Source organism: Heloderma suspectum, chromosome 1, assembly GCF_057233095.1.
Source record: "Heloderma suspectum isolate Gila_16-S chromosome 1, 16-S_ref, whole genome shotgun sequence".
In the NCBI taxonomy this organism is placed as follows: Eukaryota; Metazoa; Chordata; class Lepidosauria; order Squamata; family Helodermatidae; genus Heloderma; species Heloderma suspectum.
Window position 1 is genome coordinate 206270560 of NC_139458.1, and position 27501 is coordinate 206298060.

Below are 27501 nucleotides of genomic sequence, written 5' to 3' on the forward strand. Positions count from 1 at the left end.
CTGAAAAAAGACAATAATTTTTAAAAGAGTTGAAGATGGTATGATAGATGCATTATTTTCAGTGCCGTACACTGGCTTTAGTGTGTATCACATCATCGTCTCAAAACCTGCAAACAAAAACTACAGTGGGATGTGTGTGCATACCATGTCAATAATGCATACATCATACTACTTTCTGCAAGAGCTATTTTCTGTCTCTAACCTATGTTCATTCATAACCACTCCACAAAATGGATGCTGAATGGTTTGCAGGGCTGTGCACAGCATTAATGGTCCAGAACAATGGAGTATATATTATCCTCTTCAACTGATGCTTCACAAAAATAAAAATAAACAGAAAAAGCTTGGAGACAGATCTGTCAAAGAAGCTTTGGGACTAGAACATCCTTTTTTAGGGAAAGGAGCTGTATTAGATGGTCCATTGTATGAAGTCCATCTCAAAGATTCTGTGATCGCACCAGCAAAATGAGACATTTGTTTGTTTATTTATTGTATTTATAGGCTGCCCAATAAATTATAGGCACCCCCACATACAAAACTAAAACCATAATACCATAAAATCTAAATATAGCAAATAGGGGTGGGATGCGCTACTGGTGAACCAGGACATTAACACAAAGCATAAGAAGATGTTGTGGCAGTGCTGCATTATAGGTTTTTTAAGAATGTAAGAAGAGCCATGCTGGATGGGTCGATCTAGTCCAGCATTCTGTTCACACAGTGGCCAATCAGCTGCCCACAGGAAACCCCAAGCAGGACATGAGTGCAACAGCACCCTTCCACCCATGTTCCCCAGCAACTGGTGTACATGGGCATACTGCCTCTGATACTGGATACTCTTATACTCTGATTTCTCCCCACTTCCCTACAATGCAATCCAATATACGCATCTACTCAAAAGGAGTAAGTTCTATTGAGTTCATTGGGGCTTATGCCCAGGGAAGCAAGTATAGGATTGCAACTCTAAAGATACATTAGAAACAGCCACCAACAGTTTACAGTGCAATCCTATCCCTCTGATGTTGTCTGCTGGAGGGGATTAAGATATAGCCTCAACCAGTAGAGATGAGCTTGCTGCTGTGGAGGCCCCCACTGACAGCAGCTGGCAGTAGCCAGCAGTATCTGATGTAAGGCCCCAAAAGCAGGACATTCCAAGGGTGAGGCAGGAGTGGGGAAAAGCCAGCTTTCGATCCACTGAATCCAAAGGCACTCTATTCCCCTGAGAAATCATGATTTGGGCCCTTCAGCTATACCATCTAATTTTCCCCATGGTTTTCAATTGTTTTGGGGGGATTTAAAATACAAAGATCCACCTTTCCAGCAGGGCTTGGCATGTGGTGGTACATCTACTGCTCCACTCCTCCCTGACCCAACTGAAAATTGCTCTGCTACCTACTTTAAACATACAGCCACTAACAGTCAAGTATTCTACCTTTTTGGTATTCTGGGCCATGATACATGCCACTGAAGAAGCCAGTGTTTTTCCTGATCATTTAAAAATGTTATTTAGTTAATTATATAAATAACATTGCACACTTTTTAATTCATTCACACAAATTCAGGGTGCTTCCAGGCAGAGGGCTGCTAGTGCTGCTAATTGCAAACCATTGTGCAGCAATTGTTTTGTTTTTTTCCTTAACAGATTTTCCATGGTAAGAAAAAGGATGAGGCAGGGCAATGGCACTAAAAAAAACCTTCTCTGGAAGCACTCAAAATCCTATCTGTTTAATCAGAAATAACCACCACATCCAATTTATTTTAAGATTTCTTAGTACATTAAGGGCACCTTCTACCAGGAAGTTCATCTGCACAAACCCTTTGCAATGAAAGACCTGTGGAAGAAAATCTCAGTTCCTTTTCACTGCAGTATGTTAATGACATACAGGAGAAATTCCTGGTGCGAGGCGTCTTGAAAGGACTAACAAATTTTAAAATCAATTGGATGCAGTGGTTATTTCAAATGTAACAGATGGAACTGAGTCTGCATGCTTTCGCATTCAGTATGGGTGCTTCCAGATGAGGCTTTTACTGTGCAATCGCCCTGCCTCATTCACGGAATTTTACAGGGGGTCCAGATGTTGTTACCATCTTAATCTTCATCCCACAGCCAATTCTTTCCTTTTAATAAACTCTGCCTTCCCCTTGTATCAAAGACTAGCAGTAAAGTAAGACTTAACATTTACAATTCCAGAATTTATGTGTAGAGAGACAAAGCAGGCAATAGGTACAGTTCTGATCGCCAAGAGACTGAGGGTACTTCCAGATGGATGGTTCCTAGCACTACCAAACAAAAGACCGAGGGTGCTTACAGACAAGCTTTTATTGTGCCAACACCCTGCCTCATTCATGGAATTTTACAGGGGGTCCAGACGTTGTCATCTTCCACTTGTCACCCTCCCATGTTTTCCTACCCCTTCTTCCATTTTGCTTACCATGGAAAATTCATTAAGGAGGAAAGAGCACAATGGATGTTTCAAGATGGAGGACTCCTGGCACTAACTATCAGAAGGCATGGTGCAGCAATTCCATCTTTTTTTCCTTAACGGATTTTCTACAGTAAGAAAAAAGACAGAAGCAGCCGTGGGAAAACATGGGACGCTTACAAGTGGAAGATCATGACGTCTGGACCCTACCGCCACCCCAAAATTCTGTGAATGAGGTAAGGTGTTGGCACAATAAAAGCTTGTCTATAAGCACCCTCGGTCTTTTGTTTGGTAGTGCTAGGAACCATCCATCTGGAAGGACCCTCAGACGCTTGGCCATCAGAACTGTACCTTGAATTCAGTTGCCTGCTTTGTCTCTCTTATGCTAAAAACAAGTCAATACACATACATTCTGGAATTGTAAATGTTAAGTCTTACTTTACTGCTAGTCTTTGATACGAGGGGAAGGCACAGTCTATTAAAAGGAGAGAATTGGCTGTGGGACGAAGATTATTTTCTCCCCCGTCTGGCAACTTGCTTTCTAGGACAGTAATTTATGACTTGGCCTATATTAAAGAACAAAACATAGACTTGCCTGGCCTGAATGTGACAGAAAGAAAAGTTGTGCCAGGTGCTTGTTCACTACTACTTCTGAGAGTGTAGAACTTATATCCTCTAATGCAGGGCCGTTTATTATTAATTTTTACTCCTATCCAGGTTTGAATTAAGTAGGCATGCTGTAAGAGCTTAGCCCTAATTAAACTGCAGTTCCTGATCTAGTGCGCGTATCTGAAAGCACGCATGTGGACAAAGCGTCCCTGACCTGCACTCTGAGCTCTTCCATAGTACCACACAGTTCAGGCCATGGTGGCAGCTCCCTTGTCACATGATATGGAAGCAGCAGCCACTGTTCTCAGCTGTGGGAAAACTTTACATATTAAACTAGCTGCCTGTTGAGAAGCAATGGGAGGGCAATGGATTCTATACTGTGGCATAAGGTTACAGGAGAAGGTGCCTTTTTCTGTGGAAGTACCAACAAAGGCTTAGGGGGAAGATATGGTTCCATGTAGGTCTCACATATTTTAATTTAGTACTGCTCCCATGTTACTCAGGTAGTCAGACCAATTTATTGCGAGGGCTAGCAGACACAATTGATTTACAAGACTAGACATTACAGATGGGTTTCTCGACATGATAAACCACAACTATCACATGATTGCTTGAAAACACAATGTCCAAAAAAGGATAAGGAAGGGGGGGAAAAAACTGTGTGATCGCAGAGCAGTGATATCAGCTTGACCCAAAAAAACAAGCACAGAGTTCGTCATGTACAGAGAACTATTTTTCCTCAAATGCTGTGTGTGCGCATGCGTGCACACAAGATACAGTCCTTGTAAGCAACATTTTTATGTCATTTAGCTAGTCCTTCTTTGGAACAAATTCTTTTGCGGAGAGACCACGGAAATAAAATTGCACAGAACTTTGGGAGTTATAATTTCAAAACCACTCACCCTCCTGCAGCAGCAGCATGGAGGCACGTTCTTCCAAATTTATCTGGGGTGTCTATTTCAAAGCCTGCAGACAGCACGTGCTCATTACTAAACAAGGACACTATGCTATACTTTTGTCCTAGTTAAACCGCAAGAAACGTTGCAGAGACAGAAAAATCAGTTAGTCAGAAAAAAGAAGGAAAAAAAAAAAACCAGAATGCAGACACAACTGTAGTCAGCAAGAGGTTGTCATGGAAACGGGCAGTGGCTGCTCAAGCTTGGCAGCTACATAAAGAAACACCATAAAGTCAAAAAGAATCTATTTTCACATTCAGCCCTGTGCTATAGAAGTATTTAAATCATGCAGCAGGCATTTATGAGGCAGATTGCTATCGAGAGAGAACTGACAGCAGGGCATGAAGGCAGAAAGCTCTGAGAGGAAAACAAGGGAGCCACAGAAATTACCTCAGCATGCATCAAATGGGATTTTTATTTATTGATGGCTTCAGATTTTGCATAGGGGTAAGAAAGGGTGACTTTCTAGGAAAATGCAAATATTTCTTATGGAAATCAGGGGAAGTTTATTGTAGCAAGAACATGGTAAAACCCACCATTGGGGGATGGGGTGGATAGTCTTTGGGAAATGGCAGAAATGGAGAAAACAATTACTGTGATTTCCCTAAAGGCACATACAGACAATACACCCGTCTGCCTCTTTTTGTATATGATATACATCTGTTTATTTTTTCTGTTGCTTTCTGTTGCTCTGTCCTTTTTCTTTCCTTGAAATAAAGGGATTTTTAGGATCTCTGATCAAATCCTAAACATCCCTCTCTCTGGAAGCTCAGTGGGTGCTGCACTGTCAAATTCATCTCAGTTGAAAAAAATCTATGACACTGGATTGACTGCTGAACAGACAATTCCTTCTCGTGCAATTTTGGAATGGTTTGAAAAGGTTGCGAGATGCTGGTGTGTGTGTTTTTTAATTCAATAAAGGATAGGTGCTTCCTCAGTTTATCACAAGCAGTCATGTAGTTATTGTTTTTTTCAAAGGACAAGGCTACTCAAGCATTTTACTACACAAATCCACATGTGTATAATAACAACACTATTGTCATCACCTCTATAAACAGACAAGTCATCTAATGATTAAGGATTTTTTTTCTTTTTTTAGCTCCCGTGTGGGGAGAGGGAGAAAATTTAGAAAAACAAATGACTGGGAGGAAAAGGTTTAAACCTCCCCTACTCCTGCACAGTGATCTTGATCCGGATTGGGGCCCTGCATGCTTACTTCTAAGTAAAAAAGAAAGAGAGGCTAACCTGCATGCTACATATTTAATGTATTGTGTAGTTTAGCCCTAATTTAGGGAGACACATCATAAGCTTCCTTCACTCTTGTACCATTTCCTCCTATCTTTGGCACTGCAGCTGCCCAGTTCCACCCTGTCAATGTGGTCATTTCAGCATCAGTGGTCTTAAAATGAAGGATACAGTTGGATTGCTCAATATATGTGTAAGTACAGGAGTGAGAACAGTTTGTCTTTACTTAGCCCTATAGCTTTTAGAATTAACACTCAACTGTCAAATATCTTGAGTGTTACCCACCCTCAAGAGACTGACAAGCTGCAAGTCTACTTTAAATTAAACCAAGTATTTCTATTCATACTTCAAAAGTGGGTGGGTAAATGATATTTTGACAAGTTTCTAAACATACAGAGAGAGCAAACAATTGTGGGGTATTTCACATGACACGTTTTTCTTAGGGGAACTATAGGGAAGGGAAGGGAAGGGAAGGGAAGCTACATTTCAGTACACAGTGACTGTCCCCACATCACAGGATAACCTACTGTATCTGAAAATATGGAACACTAGTATCCTACTCCTCATAAAGAAGACACTGTCACGTGCAAAGGTGCAGGACTGGATGATACTGTATGTGGTCACATTTGTAAAAGCTAGTAAAATGGAGCAGGCAGGGGAGGAAGGGAAAGTATAATTTTGAAAAGCCTATCATGCCAAACATAAAGCTGGGGGCCTTAGCTGGACCTTTCAAGACCCAACTGCAACCTACCACACTCTTTCCACACTCCCCACAAATTACTGAACCAACTTTTCGCTCAGGCGTGGCCTACAAATGGCCATTACTACATGCTTCAACATCACCCCCACCCCCATTTCATTTAAGTTAGCAATGCAGTTTTCAAGCAGTGTGGAGAGTTGCTATTTGCCAGTATTTGCAGCCAAGTGAGGAGAGTATGTAATCGAAGGTAGTAACCTATGGAGAATGAGATATAGATGACAGGGCTGTTTAGGGTGGCAGGATGGAGCAAGGGGGACTGTTTCAGTGATTTTGGAGGGTGCTACCACCCTATCACTGATCTGGAGGGTCCCTCACACCTCTGCAGCAGATTTTCAGAAGGCTGCAGGGGGGAGAGGGAAGAGTAAAAAATCGCCTCCTCTCCTTCTGCCAGAAGAAGCATTCCAAGAGTGGTGTTCAATTCGTGGGAACTTCAGATCCAAGCATAATTCTCTATGACCACCAAGGAAAAAAAAAGTATTCAGTGTACTTCAAGCACAAATAGTACAGAGGACAGGATTTTATATGCATGCAAACAGTTACGTATTTGCACAAATAAGCACATGCAACTACACCATGCAGGTGAAGCAGAACAGGAGGCCTTTAACCTTGAAGAACATCATAAACACACAACACATTAGCAGCTCATTCACAACATTCACTGGGTTTGGCATTCGCTTTTGGATTTGCTTACCTGATGACAGCAACTTCCTACAGCAGTCAGCATGAGCATTAAGTGCTGCCAAGTGTAAGGGGAACATGTGGTGGATGCCACATCTGAAAAACACAAAAGAACCTCTGGTACAAGAACTTCTTAAAAGAAATCAGATGGACCTCCCTCAAAGGTCAGAGGGGGGAAAGCTACTTTCCTGATAACACAGCTCCTTCCAGACAAGATCCTGCCATATCAACCACATGGAATCTCCACGATACACAAGTATGTGGGCAGGCAGATTGGTAAAACTATTGAATTAATCTGCAGAGTTCCTCTAAATGTTGTAAAAGATGGCCTGTCATATCATTTCTGTCTTCTGCTAGATCATCTATCACATAATCTCTTTCTACAGCCTAAAAATGCTCCCTCTGAAAATAAGCAGATTGGCTGGCTGGCTCTTAATCCTACTATGAGTTCCCTCTGCTATACAGGATGCATCTGTTGCCCCAGTTGTCCATTTCATTATTTATTCCTTCATCCCTTTGTACATAATTGCCTTAATTAATTACTTTTAATATTTTCTCCTAAGTCCACTGAAAAAATTCCTGCTGCAGGATGCCCACTCAAAAAATCACAATATGATCTTGACAAATGGCAATTCAAATTTTCATGCTAGCTTCCAGGCAGCTGATTTCCTTCTATCATCAGTGTCTACTTAATGCTTCCAAGCAGGCTTTTCACTTCACTGGGCATTTCAGCTATTGGAAGAGGTGTTTTATTTGATCAACATACAAGCCACTGAAGTGTGTAATAGAAATTTTGAGTGGATAACCCAGATTGCTGAACCTTTTTCTCTCGCTGATGTTCATTTTTACCTTAAGAGCGGAGAAAATGAATAGATTAAAATTTATAAAGCAACAATCCAAAAAGACTGTAATTCCCAAAAGGGTCATATCTTGTTCCCCATCTCTAAATCTATACACAGCCAGTATATAAAACCTATAATTTCTCATTTTCCACCATAAAGAAAAACAGAAAAAGTTCTCGGGTTCCACAATCCAAAAAATATAAAGGCATGATTAAATTAAGTTTGGAAATATTGGATATAGTCCAATGAAATTAAACACTATTAATTCCCACTTATTTCAGTAGATGATATTTAAGTATGTGCTGTTCTATCCTACCATGGTTTTTTCAACATTTATTTGGTGTTACCAGTAATTACGGGTCTTTTAAAAACTGGGTCTACCAGCCATTGAATCTATATGTTATATTTTTATTTGAGAGCATATCCACAACATTGCTACACTGACAAAAAGAGGCACCCTCAGAGTCCCCTTTTTAATTATCCATATAATTTGACAGCTATGAGCTGTATTTCTTCAGCAACCTACTTGGCAGCATCAGCTCCACTGGTTATTAGGGTGTTAATCAAAAGCTCATGTCCATATCTTGCAGCCACATGGAGAGGGGTGTTTCCATCCTTATCAACACAGTCAATTTCACCTCCTGGAAATGACATTTTTAACACACACACAAATGTAATGATCAAGTGCAATTCAGCGATCAAAGATTTCACATTACTTGAAGGAATACGGATCACCCACCAAAACTGTCCTGCACAAGAAGAAATGGTTCAAGTTCTTTTTAATCTTTTCACCATTCACAATACAAACACTTTTTGTGACAGGGTATGACTGTACAAGCAAATTATTAGCTGTCCATTCACTGTGTTGCTATGGCAGAAATCATTATTAAGAGTGCATGATTTTGTTTTACACAGGCACTCCTGATGGTGCTCCAAAACACACAAAAAACTCACCATGCAACTCTAAAACTTATCATAACATGGTCCTTTTTCTTATATACATACCCATACACCCCTTTACCAAATATGTTAAAGGATACTTTTTGTTCACACTGCTTCTCTAACAAGTGTCCAGAAATTCCTTACCTATTTGTGTAATAGGTGCTGAATAATAACACCAATACAGAATGTTATAAAAGTTCTCATTTAGATTTAGACAAATGGGATTCTAGGGCTTTCTTCTCCCTATAAAGTCAATTCCTTGATAGAAAATGTCTTCCTATGGAGAGAACTAGATATTATGTCAGATATGGTGACAACAACAGCACCCTATGTCTAACTCTCACTAGCTTCCCCATAATGTCATCACACTGAGAGCATTCCGGCCAGAAGCATCCAAGGATGTAGAGGACATGGGGCAAACAAAATTTACATGGGACAAAGGTGAATGGGGATAACTCAATACTGGACTATTTTTGTGACAGCTCTGATGTCTGCCATAATTTCTACTCCCTTGCTGAGATTTTTCTCCAATATTCTCTTCATTTTACCATCTATGCTGTCTAGATCCATCATAAAACTCTTCCTTTATCACACCCTTTGGCTACTTTGTCAGCTAATGAGCTAACGTAATTAGGAAGAACCACCCACATCACATGGTTTATCCATAGCAAAGCCTGCACATAAATGAACAATTAGGTAATAGTATTTTCATACCTGATGGTACTATCATGTAAAACTGACTATGAACTGGCTCACTCTGACTGTATTAATTCATCGATTCATAAAAGTAAGAAGTTGCAAGATGGAGCAAAACAGCAGGTAGAACTGCTATAGTTACAGCTGAGACGGGCTCTTCAACAAACAAACAAACAAACAAACAAACGTGTTTTTACTGCAAGTTATGATCTACTGTATGTTAGCAAACATGTCAGCTCCTACTAAAGGAAACTAATTGGTCACAACTACCCTGTCTGTCCCCTTCATGGATCACTGCCTTGTTGTGGCGAAGGGGCTTGCGTAACTCAGTGAAGCCATAAGCTATGCTGTGCAGGGCCACCCAAGACGGACAGGTCATGGCAGAGAGTTCTGACAAAATGTGGTCCACTGGAGAAGGAAATGGCAACCCACTCCAGTATTCTTGCCAAGAAAACCCCATGGAACGTATCACAAGGCTACAAGAGATGACGCCGGAAGATGAGCCCCTCAGGTCAGAAGGTGTCCAATATGCTACTGGGGAAGAGCAGAGGGTATTTCCAAGTAGCGCCAGAAAGAGTGAAGCGGCTGGGCCAAAGCCGAAAGGACACTCAGCTGTGGATGTGTCTGGTGGTGAAAAGAAAATCCGATGCTGTAAAGAACAATATTGTTTAGGAACCTGGAATGTCAGATCAATGAATCAAGGTAAGCTGGAGGTGGTCAAACATGAGATGGCAAGATTGAACATCGACATCTTGGGAATCAGCGAACTAAAATGGACAGGCATGGGCGAATTTTATTCAGGTGACCATCATATCTACTATTGTGGGCAAGAATCCCTTAGAAGAAATGGAGTAGCACTCATAGTCAACAAAAGGGTGGGAAAAGCAGTACTGGGGTACAATCTTAAAAATGATAGAATGATCTCAGTACGAATCCAAGGCAAACCATTCAATATCACAGTAATTCAAGTCTATGCCCCAACCACTGAGGCCGAAGAAGCTGAGGTTGATAGGTTCTATGAAGACCTACAACACCTTCTAGAACTAACACCAAAAAAAGATGTCCTCTTCATCATAGGGGATTGGAATGCTAAAGTAGGAAGTCAAGAAATCACCGGGATAACAGGCAGGCATGGCCTTGGTGTACAAAATGAAGCAGGACAAAAGCTAATAGAGTTTTGCCAAGAGAACACGCTGATCATAGCAAACACTCTTTTCCAACAGCACAAGAGGCGACTCTACACATGGACGTCACCAGATGGTCAATATCGAAATCAGATTGATTATGTCCTTTGCAGTCAAAGATGGAGAAGCTCCATACAGTCAGTCAAAACAAGACCTGGAGCTGACTGTGGCTCAGATCATGAGCTGCTTCTTGCAAAATTTCGGCTTAAATTGAAGAACGTCGGGAAAACCACTAAACCGTTCAGGTATGACCTAAATCATATCCCTGATGAATATACAGTGGAGGTGAGGAATAGATTTAAGGGATTAGACCTGATAGACAGAGTGCCTGAGGAACTATGGATGGAGGTCCGTAACATTGTTCAGGAGGCAGCAACGAAATCCATCCCAAAGAAAAAGAAATGCAAGAAAGCAAAGTGGCTGTCTGATGAGGCTTTACAAGTAGCTGAGGAAAGAAGGGAAGCGAAAAGCAAGGGAGAAAGGGGAAGATATATCCAACTGAATGCAGAGTTCCAGAGAATAGCAAGGAGAGACAAGAAGGCCTTCTTAAATGAACAATGCAAAGAAATCGAGGAAAACAACAGAATGGGAAAGACTAGAGATCTCTTCAAGAAAATTGGAGATCTCAAGGGAACGTTTTGTGCAAAGACGGGCATGATAAAGGACAAAGAAGGCAGGGACCTAACAGAAGCAGATGAGATTAAGAAGAGGTGGCAAGAATACACAGAAGAACTATACAGGAAAGATCTGAATGTCCCTGATAGCCATGATAGTGCGCTCACTGAACTTGAGCCGGACATCCTCGAGAGTGAAGTCAAGTGGGCCTTAGGAAGCATTAGTAACAACAAAGCTAGCGGAGATGACAGTATTCCAGCTGAGCTATTTAAAATCCTACAAGATGATGCTGTTAAAGTGCTGCATTCAATATGCCAACAAATCTGGAACACTCAACAGTGGCCACAAGACTGGAAAAGGTCAGTTTACATTCCAATTCCAAAGAAGGGCAACGCCAAAGAGTGTTCAAACTACCGCACCATTGCGCTCATTTCACATGCCAGCAAGGTGATGCTCAAAATCCTACAAGCTAGGCTTCAGCAGTATGCGAACTGAGAACTACCGGAAGTACAAGCTGGATTTAGAAGAGGCAGAGGAACTAGAGATCAAATCGCCAACATTCGCTGCATCATGGAGAAAGCAAGAGAATTCCAGAAAAACGTCTATTTCTGCTTCATTGACTACGCTAAAGCCTTTGATTGTGTGGATCACAACAAACTGTGGCAAATTCTTAAAGTGATGGGAGTACCAGACCACCTTACCTGTCTCCTGAGAAACCTGTACGAGGGTCAAGAAGCAACAGTAAGAACCAGACATGGAACAACCGAGTGGTTCAAAATTGGGAAAGGAGTACGACAAGGCTGCATATTGTCACCCTGCTTATTTAACTTATATGCAGAGTACATCATGAGAAATGCTGGGCTGGATGAATCAGAGGTCGGAATTAAGATTGCTGGGAGAATTATCAACAACCTCCGATATGCAGACGATACCACCCTAATGGCAGAAAGCGAAGAGGATCTCAAGAGCCTCTTGTTGAGGGTGAAAGCGGAGAGTGCAAAAGCTGGTTTGAAACTCAACATTAAAAAAACGAAGATCATGGCATCTGGCCCCATCACTTCCTGGCATATAGAAGGGGAAGAAATGGAAGCAGTGACAGATTTTACTTTCTTGGGTTCCAAGATCACCGCAGACGGTGACTGTAGCCATGAAATTAAAAGACGCTTGCTCCTTGGGAGGAAAGCTATGGCCAACCTAGACAGCATAGTAAGAAGCAGAGACATCACCTTGCCGACAAAGGTCCGTCTAATCAAAGCTATGGTTTTCCCAGTAGTAATGTATGGCTGTGAGAGCTGGACTATAAGGAAGGCTGAGCGCCGAAGAATTGATGCTTTCGAACTGTGGTGCTGGAGAAGACTCTTACGAGTGCCCTGGACTGCAAGGAGGTCAAATCAGTCCATCCTAAAGGAAATCAACCCTGAGTGCTCATTGGAAGGACAGATAATGAAGCTGAAGCTCCAATATTTTGGCCACCTAATGCGAAGAGAAAACTCCCTGGAAAAGACCCTGATGCTGGGAAAGACTGAAGGCAAAAGGAGAAGGGGACGGCAGAGGATGAGATGGCTAGATAGCATCACGGATGCAATGAATATGAACTTGAGCACGCTCCGGGAGAGAGCGCAGGACAGGAAGGCCTGGCGTGCTATAGTCCATGGGGTCACGAAGAGTCGGACACGACTGAACGACTGAACAACAACCCTGTCTGTAGAATGACCATCCCCAACAAGGAAGAGAGGCATCAGATCTGTTTATAACACATAAAACAAGTAAAACCTATTTGTTCACCAAGGGTTTTACAGTGCAATGCCATGCATGTCTATTTGGAAGTAGGCCCCACTGAGTTCAATGGGACTTAAGGTTGTATTAACGGGAAATCAACAACAAAAAGGTTCCACCATTATAAGCCTTAAGATTTTACCGCTTATACAAATGACACCTGCAGAGATAATAACCTGAAACTTGGAATCCATAATCTACCTGATGAGGTCTATAACTGTGCAAAATTTCAAACCAGTCCAGTACAGATTGCCATAGATACAGCATGTTTAAAAGTGTTGGAAATTGACAGATTTGTACTTTTTACTCAAGCTGCAGCTCAGCATATCATATATTTCTTTCAAATTCTGGGGGAAACTATTGATGTACTTTATTTAGGCTTGTTAAGGAGGTGTGCCTTTCATTTGTTTGGTGAAATTCTGGGCAGCAGTTTATAAATTATCATTTTTCTGCTCCATGAAAGCCTATGGCTGAAATTTCAGGCAATGTTATGTTGAGCATGCTCAGTTTCACGCTGAAGCTAGAACGCTGCCAGTACAGTGTTCCTGTCAGCATTCTGAGAGAGGGGTAGTAGCAGGGAACTGTCAACTGAGATAAGAATGAGGTAATTTTGAAGGGTGAGGGAATCACTCTCACTGATTGACAGATCACTGATGAAGAGAGGGTGGAAAAGGAAAATGCTATGCTGGAATCCTATGCAGGCCTTCTCAGAAGTAAGTTATTCTGAACATACGGGGCCATATCTATTCATTTGCACACATCTACTCAGTTAATGACTTCCTTATGTTTTGTTTTTTAGTTTATGGGTTTTTTTCAGAATAGATTTCTATTTTAAAAACCAGGAAAATTCAATAATTAAAAAATCTGCCAGTTTAAGCCCAGACTTAAGGTTATCTCATTTTGGCTCAAGCTCCACAAAGCCAGGAAATCTGAAGTTTAGGCTGATGCCTTAGCAGATGTGCCCTATGATCAGTTATGATGTTGTGCAATGTCACAAACTGTACTTCCTTACTAGCAACAAACAGTCAACTCGGAGGAGAATTTCTCTGGCAATAACTGTTTTGTGCAGCAGTTTCAGCTGCTTCATAATGTGTCAGGGTTGTTTCTGAGTGTAGGGAGTGGGATAGCCATTCAGATTCTGAAGGAGAGCCGCCAGACACAGGGGAGGTGTTTTCCCAGGCTAGTCCAGACATGACTGGGCTGGCTTCTCAGGTTACAAACGCCCAGCTGGCTGAGGATGAGGGTTCCTCTCCACACACCCCTGTGAGAGACAGCAAACAGAAGGAGGCGGCGTGTGGAGAATGTGATCTAATAGACACCAGGTGCAGATGCAGAGCAAAGAGGGAGAAGGCAGGGGCAGAACTTAGATGATCTACCCAATTGGCCTTGCGTGAGAAGCTGCGCTCAGAGACCTCACAAGACAGAGGATCCCCCCCCCCTTAAGTTAGGCTAGTGAGCCCACCTTCCTCTTCAAATGGCAGGCAACTCTCTTAACTACCTTTTGAATTCCCCTGAAGGCATTCCTTTGTAGACTGAGAGTCACTGAGAATTTGCATCTGTATGACCCTGTGTAGTAATGGATTAAAATCTGTATACTGAAGCCTCTTGTCTGTTGTTTGTCTTCGGGGCTAAAGGAATCCTGACATAAAGCAATAAAGGGCCAGAACAACGTGGGGCATCTTTCCTGGTTCCAGTCACTCCATCCTCCTCATCTGGTTTTGGGCCTGAAAGACCCAGGAAAACTGTAGATGCATGGAGGGAAAGTCTTAGGAGGTTGTCATGTATTCGTCTCAGTAGCAGCGAATTCAATAAATGGATACCATATTCCATAAAAATTTTGACTTGGCCTCTTTGTACTTGAAAATGTTTAGTGAGTTTCTCCATTATTGGAAGGTCCCAAATTTTCTGTTTCCATATGATAAGAGCAAGTTGATTTGCTGATTTTCAGTCAGCAGCTATGACCAACTTTACTGCTGTCCAGAAAAAAATCAGGAACTCTTTATGTCTTATTTGTGTATTAGAGTCCATATAAAGAGATAAGAGTCCCACTTTTGCAGATAGTGTTATATGTTGTTGTGTGACCACACTGGTGAAGGCAAAGACCTGGATCCAAAACCTTTGCCCCAGTGGGCAATCCCACTACATATGCAGGTAGGTGCCTCTGGTGGCTCTACACCTCCAACGACTTGGGGTAACATTACAATTAAAACATCTCTGCTTTACTGGTATAACACCATCTTCAGTGTATTTTGTTTCATGATGTGACACAGACTTCACAGAGGCCTTAGAACATAGTGCTACCCACTGTTCTGAGCTGATTCAGCTCTTTTTCCCATACCAGTTTTGCTTCCCCTGCCTTACCAATAACCGTAGCATTTAACAACTTGATATTTTTGCAGCTAAGTTTCAGATTTTGCCCAAGCCACTAAACGTTAAAACCCATTTAGTGGGTGCAGAATTTGTGCCTTTATGGCTGGTGCAGATGTGAAATGAAGAATTTGGTGTATCTGAAACCATGGCATATCCTCTGTTCTCTTATCTGTGTCCCAGTTTTGGGCTGCAACCCATTATATAGGTAAGAGTGTCTATATAAACCGTTCCCCCGCCCCCATTTTGCAAACTGTTTCAATTTGCCTCTACAATAAAAAGAAGGATGGCATAAAATGGAATCATAGGGGTAGGAGAAGACATTAAATGTTTATTCCATCTTTGCCAGGTATGCATCACACTGTTTAAGAAGGGGTTATCTATTGCTGACCTTGATTTTGAATATTTACATTGAAATGGTATACCCCTAAATACTTATTTCTAGTCCCTAGGTATCTCCATATTAATCCAAGATTTAGTTTGGATGTCATGTATTAGGTGAATTAATTGTCTGAGCTGAAAAACATAATAATATTGAGATAATCTAGGAATTCCCAGTCCCCCTCTTTTACCTTCTTCATATAAAGGTTTGCACTGAAGCTAGGTTTTTTATTATCAAAAATAAAATGTAGAAACATCAACTGCCATTTTTAAACATTTGCTTAGGTTAAAAAGGGTTAAAGATTAGGTTAAAAATTGCATATGTTTGCAATAAATATGTCAGTTTTGCTAATAATTTCATTTTAATTGCCATAATTTTTCCAGCCATTTTAAGTTCAATTTGGACCATTGTTTCAATTGCTGCTTAATGTATTTGGCCACTAGTTGGTTGTTGTTGTTCAGTCGTTCAGTCATGTCCGACTCTTCGTGACCCCATGGACCATAGCACGCCAGGCCTTCCTGTCCTGCGCTCTCTCCCCGAGTGTGCTCAAGTTCATATTCATTGCATTGGTGATGCTATCTAGCCATCTCATCCTCTGTCGTCCCCTTCTCCTTTTGCCTTCAGTCTTTCCCAGCATCAGGGTCTTTTCCAGGGAGTTTTCTCTTCGCATTAGGTGGCCAAAATATTTCAGCTTCAGCTTCAGTATCTGTCCTTCCAAGGAGCACTCAGGGTTGATTTCCTTTAGGATGGACTGATTTGACCTCCTTGCAGTCCAGGGGACTCGTAAGAGTCTTCTCCAGCACCACAGTTCGAAAGCATCAATTCTTCGGCGCTCAGCCTTCCTTATAGTCCAGCTCTCACAGCCATACATTACTACTGGGAAAACCATAGCTTTGATTAGATGGACCTTTGTGGGCAAGGTGATGTCTCTGCTTCTTACTATGCTGTCTAGGTTTGCCATAGTTTACCTCCCAAGGAGCAAGCGTCTTTTAATTTCATGGCTACAGTCACCGTCTGCGGTGATCTTGGAGCCCAAGAAAATAACATCTGTCACTGCTTCCATTTCTTCCCCTTCTATATGCCAGGAAGTGATGGGGCCAGATGCCATGATCTTCGTTTTTTTAATGTTTAAAGTTTCAAACCAGCTTTTCCACTCTCCTCTTTCACCCTCAACAAGAGGCTCTTGAGATCCTCTTCACTTTCTGCCATTAGGGTGGTATCGTCTGCATATCAGAGGTTGTTGATAATTCTCCCGGCAATCTTAATTCCGACCTGTGATTCATCCAACCCGGCGTTTCTCATGATGTACTCTGCATATAAGTTAAATAAGCAGGGTGACAATATGCAGCCTTGTCGTACTCCTTTCCCAATTTTGAACCACTCGGTTGTTCCATGTCTGGTTCTTACTGTTGCTTCTTGACCCTCGTACAGGTTTCTCAGGAGACAGGTAAGGTGGTCTGGTACTCCCATCACTTTAAGAATTTGCCACAGTTTGTTGTGATCCACACAATCAAAGGCTTTAGCGTAGTCAATGAAGCAGAAATAGACGTTTTTCTGGAATTCTCTTGTTTTCTCCATGATCCAGCGAACATTGGCGATTTGATCTCTAGTTCCTTTGCCTCTTCGAAACCCAGCTTGTACTTCCGGTAGTTCTCGGTTCGCATACTGCTGAAGCCTAGCTTGTAGGATTTTGAGCATCACCTTGCTGGCATGTGAAATGAGCGCAATTGTGCGGTAGTTTGAACACTCTTTGGCGTTGCCCTTCTTTGGAATTGGAATGTAAACTGACCTTTTCCAGTCTTGCGGCCATTGTTGAGTGTTCCAAATTTGTTGGCATATTGAATGCAGCACTTTAACAGCATCATCTTTTAGGATTTTAAATAGCTCAGCTGGAATACTGTCATCTCCGCTAGCTTTGTTGTTACTAATGCTTCCTAAGGCCCACTTGACTTCACTCTCGAGGATGTCCGGCTCAAGTTCAGTGACCGCACTATCATGGCTATCAGGGACAGTAATTCAATTTTATCATTTTTGAAGGTCAACTGGTATAATTATTTCTAAATATGTTAGTTCCTTAGTCCCCGTGGGTATCCCTGATATTTTTTCTCAAAAGTAATTGCTGTCTGTTATCCATGTTTATACTTAAGCTGCTAGATTTTTCATAGTTGACTTGCATTCCCATTGGTTGTCCAAAGTCTTTTATTATCTGCCTGGCCATTGTTAAGCTCTTGATATGATTTGATAGTGTTCAAATTAAATAATCCACAAACGAATTAATCAAATTTGGGTGTGCATTAACTTGAATCCCTTCTATCAATGGAGAGCTGGGAAGTAAGCTTGCAAAGGTTTCAACAGAAAAGGCAAAAAGGCATGGGGATAGGGGACAACCTTGTTTGGTTTGCCGGTTAATATGAATTGGTAGAGAGTCCACTCCATCTGTTCTGATGACTGCGTGGTTTTGAAAGTATAATTGAAAAAAACCATTGTGAAATCTTTCTCCTGTTATTGTATGCTTGCTCAAGGCAAGTAAGTAAGGCCATTCTAGCTTATCAAAAGCTTTAGCTGCAGCCAATGATATTATGGCATAAGAGTTTCTACTCTGTTTCATGCAGTGATGATCTACATTAATTATTCATCTTATCAGGTCAGCTATATTACACTTTCTTATAAAACCAAACTGACCTGCGACAACATATTGCAGAGCTATTGTACATAACTTCTCAGCCAAAATCCCTGTAGATATTTTTAGACCCTGATTTAATGATGTAATAGGGCAATATGAATCAGCCTCTTCAGGGTTCTTCCCCAGTTTATGTAACAGTATAATCCGGGAAACTTGCCAAGAGTAAGGCACTGCATTATTATCCACAATTTTATTGAATAGCTGCACCATATATGGTGTAAATTGGTCAGCATATGTTTTATAGAAGGCTCCTACTTAGCTATTAGTTACAGAGCATTTTCTGCCTTTGTTTTTAAGTGTTTTTAGACATTTATTATTTTGCTGATTGTATTGGTCCCCCCTGCCCCTTCCAATCTGTTGTTTTTCATACATTGCTTTGAATACTTTTATAGAAAAGTGGCTTATAAATATTTTATATAAATAACTAACTAGATGAAACTGTATGAAATGGATAAAATAGTGTTATCTTTTAATTTTGTTTCCACTGGACTGTAACTCAGAATGAAAGAAAATAAACCTAAACAAAACTTCTAGAGAATGCATTAAAATAATACAATATTAGAAAGAACCATCTTACCATTCTGAATGAGAGTTTGGGACCGTGTGAATCTCCCATGGACAGCTGTCATGTGCAAAGGACTCTTCCCATCTTTACTCTGTCAAAAACAAAATGCCCCCAAAGTGACCATTACTAATTGACCATAGTTCATTAACCCTGAGAACCACCTGTCCTTACTTTTATGGATTGTTCATAAATCCGATGTTCTGTCCATCATCATTCCCTTGACCACCTAAGGGTAGTAACCCCAGAACTATATAACACGGAGGAAAGGTGGGAAAGAAAAAAGATGTCCTCTGAAGCTCCTGATAGGAGCACTCCTGTTCCGGGCTAGGGATACAGTATAACATTTTGTTGCAAGCCCCACTTATAGATATTAGAATACTCGCTGTGGACAGAATGTGCCCATATTTTTGTGAAGGCAGAACTGTGTGTCTAAAACTTTAATCAGCCTTTCCTTCATTTTCAAAAACATGGGTTTGAGGGTGGGGGGAGCTTCAGGAGGGTGGCAAAGAGCAACAGCAAAAAACCACATATTTTTAAAGAAGGAACAAGGGTTTTTTTTTAGAAATGGATGGCTTTGTTACTCTGTATGCCACAGCTACTCTGCAAAATGAAATGGAGGTGTCAGTTAATCGGAGGTTAGAGCAGCAGCAAGTCAAGTGCAATGGATGGAGACAGTGCCACTCTCATGTGTGTTTCATGAGCCACGGAGAAGGCAGAAACACAGACAGTGCTAGAGAGTCAGACATGACAGTATACCTGACTGTGCCAGCATTCCCCAACCTGGTGTTCTCCAGACATTTTGCACTTCATCTCCCATCAGCCCCAGCCAGCAAGACTGGTCAGGAATTCTGGGAGTTGTAGTCCAAAACATTTAGAGAGCACCAGGTTGGGGAAGGCTGCTCTATGCTAAAGGCAGGCCCATGGGCTCTCCTGTTCCTATTCAGGTATATCACAAACTCCTGCTGCCTATGCCATGTGTGATACTGTTTGGCCACCTTTATGGGCTAAAATGGCCATTAGGCATCTATGACCAGTTTTCCTACTCTGTATTCAATAAGAACAAAAAGAATGTGAAGAGATACCCATCATAATACAGTGGCCACAACAAGCCCACTAATGTCCTAACATTTTGCCCCAATTATGGGCTGTCCATAATTTGCTAGCTTAAAAGTTGGCAACTCTAGCTAGTCACTGACCTGGTTTGCATGACAAAACAACCCATAGTTGGTTGTCACCCTTGTTGTTTCAGGGTGGCTTGACATCCAAACCTGGCGAAGTTTCCTCAGCATGGTTTCTTAACCACACACAAGCCACCCTGAGTACCCATAGCTTGTTGTTTAGTTGTTCAAGGAGGCTTGTTTTCAGAGTGGCTTGTTGTGGCATGCAAACTCAGCAGAGTGGTTCATGCACAGCTTGTCGGAAAGAGTTCCAGAGCTGCCTGGCAAGAGCGGCAAAAACCCCAGTTGCTTTTCGCAATTTCATTAGTGCTGCCTCACTCCTCCCTCACCATGTGCCCCTCCTCTGATACATGACACTTGTCAATTTACTCCTCTACTTCATCACCTCCCTAGACAGCAACACTTTTTTTTCACCTTTGGAGAGATTCATGCCAATTTAGCATTACTGTTTTTTTTAACTTTGGGCAGATTTACACAAATGTAACTTTAAAAAACCTTGGGGAGATTTGTGCAAATTCGTAGTAACTGCTGTGCTTATGCACAGTAACTACTCAGCTTTAGCAAATTTGCACAAATCCCCCCAAAAGTTAAAAAATTAAATTAAATTTGCGCAAATTTCTCCAAAGCTGGGGAAAAATCTGCAAAGACACTTCTGCTCCTCTAATGAGCACATCTGTGCTCATTAGGAGAGTAGGATCCTGAGATTTTGTCACAAAGGCCCATGGGATATGTGATGAGAGGAGGTGAGAGGACCAAAGGGGAAACAAGCCACGGCAAGCTGCAGAGCACCTGATTGTCTGCTGGGAGTAACGTAGGTTAGTGATCAAACAGCCAGCCAACCATGGCTTATTTTCAGTGTGGCTTATCATGATGTGTGAACTAACCCACTGTGTTCCACTAGACCTTGAAGGAAAGCACAGTATCTGCCTCAGTTTCCTATGTATAAAATGGTTTTAATAGTGACCCATTTCAAAGAATATTTGGGAAAAGGAACAGGGTGTCTGTACAGCACTTAGAAAGGTAAAATTGCTCTGAATTATTTTTTCTCAATAGAGCCATGTCTCACATGACCTTCAGAACAGACACATATTGTGTACTTTAATATCTGCATCCAAATACAAAGCACAGGGTAAGGTGTAACTCTCTCTTGTCTTAACGCTGCTTCCATTTACTTGCAGTTTGCAGAAATATAAAACTGAAGCACAGATCATGTTCAGGCAATCAAAATTAAGAGGTGTGAAACCTATTGTTTTACCTGAATGTTAACATCTGCCCCATTATTCACTAGCAATTCCAGACAAAGAGCTCCATGAGTAGAAGCAGCAGCAAAATGCAGGGGAGTGAATCCACTGTTATTAGGTTGGTTGACATTCGCTCCATAGTCAATCAGCTCGTTAGCCACAGAATCCTGCCCATTATAACAGGCAATATGCAGTGCAGTATTGCCATAGACGTTCATTTCATCAATCTACAACGAAACGAGATCATTTAATTAAATTACAGACATCAGATCATTAGTTCTGCCTAACCCACTCCTGACTGCATGTTGACACAGCTGGAGAGTTGCATGACATGGGTTGTTATTGTATGCAAGCTGATTTCATTGACAAAAATATACTCCAGTAAATAGTAATTCATTAGGTATACTCTCCCCTTGAGAGAGAGACAGAGAGATTCCAATAAAGAATAGCAAGTCTTAAGATCTGCCCTGAAGATTTTAGATACTTCCAGATAGAGGGCTCTTAGTGTCACCAATCAAAAGACATTGTGCAGTTATTCCATCTTTTCCTCCATAACAGTTTATCTATGATAAGAGAAAAAGCAGACGAACTGGTGGAAAAACATGGGAAGGTTACAAATGGAAGAAGTTGCTGTATCTCTCCTGACTCACCCTCCCCACCAAGATAAAATTCTATGAATGAGGCAGAGTGGGTGCATGATAAAAGCCTAATCTGGAAGCACCCTTTGTGAGTGGAAGATACCTATTCCATCAAGAAGATATGTGAACAGTGGATTCTTTAAAAAAACACACATCATGAAATAAATGTTATAAGAAAGAAAAGCTTCAGTACAGATTTCCTCACTGGAGGTGTACAGTCATTTTGCTAAGTTTATTTATAAACAAAACAATAAAACCTTCCATCACCACCACCACGATATATGATTCTAACATGATTTTTTTAAAAATGAAGGCAACAAAAAGAAGAACCTACATACTATTATAACAAGATTACTAAAGAAACAAAGAAATTCACTAATTATCATTCTTAATCTATCACTGATGTGCTTGTATAACAGCTACAGTAAAACAGCCTAAGTAGGAACTCACTATCTAACGAAAGAATTAAAATGCAAGTTATGTAGCATATATAAGGAGTGTGTGCAACCCTCAACAAGGAAATATCTGTGCAGCTGCAGCTTTTCTTATACCATTTATTTCATGATGTGATTTTCAAAAATCCACTCTGTTGCATATCTTCTTAAAGGAATGTGTGTCTTCCCCTTCCATTGTTTTGATGGAAATCTTCAAGGCAGATCTTAAGGCTGGCTGATCATTACTGTTATTCAATAGAAGTTTTGAAGAAGAAGAAGAATTAGAAATATGAGAATTTCCAAAGGGGGTAAGCTGTGTTAGTCCGTTGCTGCAAGAACAACAAAGAGAAATGTGAGGTTTCTTCATCTCCCCACCCCAATCTAGGTGAAAGCTTTCTAGTTCATTGCTGAGTTGATTATCTATTTAGTCAGCTGAGGGAATGAAACTATAAAATATGAGAAAGTCTGCCTGTCAAGAGGAGAGTAATAATCCTCACTTGCAAGAAGTACAACTGGTATACAATATATCATAGGCTTCAGTGATGCCTCTCTGCATGACATTCTGTATTCCTATTGCTATTTCAAGCCTGGTGGGAAAAGAAAGTCAAGATAATCACACCTAAACCTGTCACCCTGAACAGCTATGGTATATTAGTATCATGGCCAAGACAGATTAGAAAACCCACAATCCAGATGACAAAAATGGTTTCCTTCATAAACCTTGTCAATGAGAGAATAAATTTTAAGAAGGCACTGAAAATCTAATTTCATAGCAGAATGAAAGTCCCAACAGCAAGGAATTTATACTGATTAAATTACAGCATTCCGTGTTCACTAACCTGTTAAAAATAATATTAATTGCTTCTTACCTCCACGCCGAGATTGAGGAGGTGTTTCACTACGCTGATCTGCCCATTCGATGCAGCAGCATGAAGTGGAGTGTAACCCTTCTTATCCTTACATGTCACCTCAGCACCATGACTGATCAGCAAAGAAACAACTTCCAAGTGGCCTTAGAAAGAGAAGGAAAATGGAGCATTACCTATATATCCCCTGCAGTGAAATTTTCTTAAATTAGTGTCTTTGTTGCCAGCATGTCATTTTGGGTTCAGAATAATTTACAATTTGCAAAAATGTCAATTCAAAGCACGTTAAAAAAATAGTGTGAGAGAGCTGGAATAGGAGAGGAGAAAGTGGTGTGAGAGGGATTTCACTTCCTACTGTGCACAACATATATTGATCTTCACTGCCTGTTGCCCCTGATCAGGCAGGTTGAAATGATGCAAACCCCCTGTGAAACCTATTTGTCAGGCCAAATCTCCAGTTGGTTTGAATGAAGAGATGAACTGGATGGTCATGTATTGGGACAGACTACGAACAACAGGGCTCTGTGCATGTTTTTTATGTTTGGCCATTACGTGGTTGATTTGCAGTTCTACTGGTGATGTTTGTAAATAATTCATGGTAATCAGTTACTTTTGGATGAGTGCCCTTTAAGGAACTAATCACGACTTTATCAGGTTCCATCCTTTACATCTGTGCCTTTGCTGTTTTAGGGCAAAATCCTATGTCCACTAGACAGCAGCTAGACGGCCATAGGATTGTTCAGTTTCCGGGAACCAACCTTGGAGCCCGCACTCTGAGCTCAGTTCCCAGGAAACCGCCTCCCTGCTCCCTCCCCCGCCACCTCATAGGTGGCACGGATCGTTCCTGGGCTCCACACTTGGATGAGCAGTGCGGAGCGAGGCAAAAGGGGGCATTCCCAGGGGAGGGGTGAGGAGTGTGGAAGTGCCGGTATGACACTTCCTATGTGTTGTCCAGCCTTCCCCGCCACAATGAAGTCCCACGGCTAGACAGCAGAAATCAGCCATCTAGCTGCGAATGCAGGATGGACAGAGCGTGGAGGAGGAGATCCCCGCCGCGCTCCACCTGCCCTGCATTGGATAGGTGGTCACCTCCAAGTTTGGAGGCAGCAGCCTATCCCAACAGGATTGCTCCCTCCAAAACTTCATGAAAGCTCCAAGCCTCTACAGGCTGTTCAGATAGCTTGAAAGTTCCTGTCCGGGCAGCATTCAGAGCTATGTTATTATTTTTATTTTCTTATCAGCCCACCAGTTGTTTGTGAGTATGTGGTTTATTTTCTGTATACATTGTAGTTTATTTTAAAAACTGGTATTTAACCTTATATATTTGCTTTTAGGACCACTGCAGTTCCTTGGCACGCTCAAAAACAGTTGTTCAGAGTGGAGCCTTTGGCCGCCTTGCAGTTTATTCATTATTATAACATTTGCACCCCTTTGCTGGTACATGTACTAGAGGAAGCACTGGTAAGAGTTTTAAACTGGTGAGTTTTTAACTTTTAATAAAAACTTCTGGATATATTTTTATATAGCGTGAAGTAGCAGTTTTTAATAATAATTAAAACAATATTGTTTGTGTATTCACAAGTCTAAATACTGCAGCAGCCTGTAATGGTAATTGTGCTGTCTGTGTGATATACAATGTGTTTCTATATATGTGTGTGTTTACTTTTGGGCATACCTCTCATTTACTAGACCATATATACTGAGCACTAGACCACTGAGAAAGACTGTACATTGAAATGCATTTGGTTTATTTGATATTGGTTATTTTTGGCATGGTTAGGTTTTTATAACACAACAACCTTGTATTCTCTCTCACTGGTTTGATGTATATTTTTTTACAATATAATAAAAGTGTATTCTTTCTTATTGTTTTTATGTATATGTTTTAACTATACAGATAACAAATTGATTATTAGATTTTGTTCCAATTATTTTTACTGTCACCAGTATGCCTAACCCAATTATTTTGTTGCTGTGTCCCAGGAGATCATGTGTACAGACAATCTCCTGGGTCACCCTCTTATAATGCCTGGCTCTGAGGAAGGACTCCCTCAAAACCAGGCATTTCAGCCTGGCTGGGTTTTGAGGAGCTGCATCAGCTGCTCTCTTGACTCATGCAGCTCTCCAGAGGGCAGCTGCTCTAGAGAGCCCTGCCAGCTACTCCCCTGCTGCGACAAATGCTGGCAGGGCTCTCTGGAGCACCTGCTGGATGCAGCAGCAGGCCCTCCTGGCAGGGGTGGGAGGGAGCAGTGCAATTTGCCACTCCTGCCCTCTGCCTCCTGGGGTGGGGACTTCACACCACCTCATGGGAGGGCTGCCCTTGCTGAGCTGGCAGTGACCGACCAGGAAAGAGATCTTTGGTAGATCTGGAGAAGGTGCAGAAAAGGGCAATCAAAATTCTCAAGGGACTGGAGCAACCGCCCTATAAAGCCAGGTTATAGCATGGACAGGGGGAGCTTAGGAAAAAAAGCAAATTTCTAAATGTATATGATAAAATTCCAGGGGGTGCAGAATCTCAGGCTCAGAGTCCCAATCCAGTCTGCTTGGGATTCCCCACATGGTGACACCTCTTCCCCTGGCCCCACCCTCTTTCCCCTAACCACTGATCCTTGGGTGTTTTCCTGTCTTTGGTGCAGTTTTCCCCACTCTAAATGATTGAAATGCCTCTCCTTACTTATTGGCACTAACAGCTTTAAGCTAAAATATGCTGCTATTTGGCCTCGCCCTTGCCTTCAGCCTCACCCACGGCTGGAATGTGGCTCCCAAGAGCTTCTCTGAAATGGAATTTGGCCCTCAGGCTAAAAGAGGTTCTGTCCGCACCCCTGTTTTATTGCCTCCTGCAATGCCAACTGTGTTAAAAACATTTTCCAATGAGTAAAAAGCCCACCCTCTCTTACCCATGTATGCTGCCCAGTGCAAAGCTCTTCGGTCCTTTTTGTCAAAGGCATTAATGTTTGCCCCTTTAGCCAAAAGCAAGTTCACCATCTAAAGCAAACAAACACAAACCAAACAAAAAACATGTCAACTGTTGTAGACAGTGTGGTAGTCCATTTAATGCAGATTGCTATGTCACAGAGGCACTTGTGATTAAACATTTGGAAGAAAAAGTCTTTTGGAATGTGAGGCAGTTCTCACAATAATGTGCCTTTAATGTAAGTCTTTTTACATATTACTTTATCCATTATTATGAACAAACATTTTAGAGCTTCCCATCAGTCTTAGAGGTGGCTCTTAAAGGTCACTTACAAATAAACTTCCAGAAAAGTGCAGTTTAACTGTGCAGATTATCTTTTGAAAAATAGCTTTGCCTGGAAGAAATCATCATCCAGCCTAGCAGAGGTATTGCATTTACCTAGGAGAGTTTCTTTCTCTCTTCATTCTAGAGGCAAAAGACAGCAAAAGAGAAAGAGGATGGTCCTGACACAACTGCAGGAATTCCCAGGTCAGAGGCTGTCTGGCTTCCCAAATGTCCACCATCATCCATCAGCAACATAAAAAGACACGCTGTCTCACTAATCCCATAGGGCACCACTACCCCTTGCTGAGGGAAATAAAAAATAAGCTGGCCAGAAATCCTCTCAGGGACTGAATCCTGGGCCCTCCACTGAAGCCAAGAGCAGCCATTTATATTTGCTCCTAGACTTTTCTGCTGGTATTGTCATGACTGGAGATATTCTAAAAGAATAGGAATGGAATTTTGTGAGTTTCTTTTGGTCTTTCTAGCACTTATCTAGGTCACTGAAGGGATTTGGATATCAAGGCATCCTGATGACCAGTCCGTACTGGATAGATTACATATGGGTAACCCAAGGCCTCCTCCCAACTGCCCAGCAGATCAGCCCTAGGAATGGCTGAGGTATACACCAATGTACTCTCCTCAGGTATTCCCAGCACTGATCAGCTGGGTGTGGGAGGGAGCACGATAGGAGGTAGTGGGCTCTCCCACACTGGAGGCATTCAAGGCAAGGCTGGACAGCCATCTGTCAGGGATGCTTTGACTTGGATTCCTGCACTGAGCAGGGGGTTGGACTCGATGGCCTTGTAGGCTCCTTCCAACCCTACTATTCTATGATTCTAGGATGTGTGTGCACATAATTGAATCCGTTTGTGTGCTTGCACATATGTATGCGTGCATGCTTGTGCATGCAAATGTGCTATATGTGTGTTTGCTTGTGTGTGTGCACTTGTGTGCATTTGTTGTCTGTGCTGGTGCATTCCTGCGTGACTCTGTACTTGCATGATTTGTGTGTATGTGTGCGTGCATGTGAGAGTATCTGTGTGTCTGTGTAAAAAAGAGAAAGGGAGGAAGCAAAGCCCAGCCCCTACCCACCTACCTGCTAGCTCCATCCATGGATGGCATGCAGCCCCCAACCTGCCACCCACCACTGCATGGAGCCCGTGTAGTAAAAAAAAAAAAAGTT

At 41.7% G+C, this 27501-nt stretch overlaps 1 protein-coding gene across 6 annotated transcripts in view; it reads right to left on the reverse strand.

The window, feature by feature from the left end:
- Positions 1–27501, reverse strand: part of ANKRD44 (ankyrin repeat domain 44) — a 189974-nt gene that overhangs the window by 57277 nt on the left and 105196 nt on the right. For 3 of the 6 annotated variants that reach the window (XM_084816647.1, XM_084816619.1, XM_084816657.1), the window contains 7 exons: positions 25978–26065; positions 23084–23226; positions 21157–21369; positions 18736–18814; positions 8040–8154; positions 6685–6767; positions 3935–3998 (listed from right to left, as the gene is read on the reverse strand). In XM_084816647.1, coding sequence (XP_084672773.1) covers positions 3935–3998; positions 6685–6767; positions 8040–8154; positions 18736–18814; positions 21157–21369; positions 23084–23226; positions 25978–26065 — 785 coding nt within the window. Of the gene's footprint in view, positions 1–3934; positions 4053–6684; positions 6768–8039; positions 8155–18735; positions 18815–21156; positions 21370–23083; positions 23227–25977; positions 26066–27501 lie in introns of all 6 variants that reach the window. The other 3 variants (XM_084816628.1, XM_084816608.1, XM_084816638.1) reach the window with 1 other exon arrangement.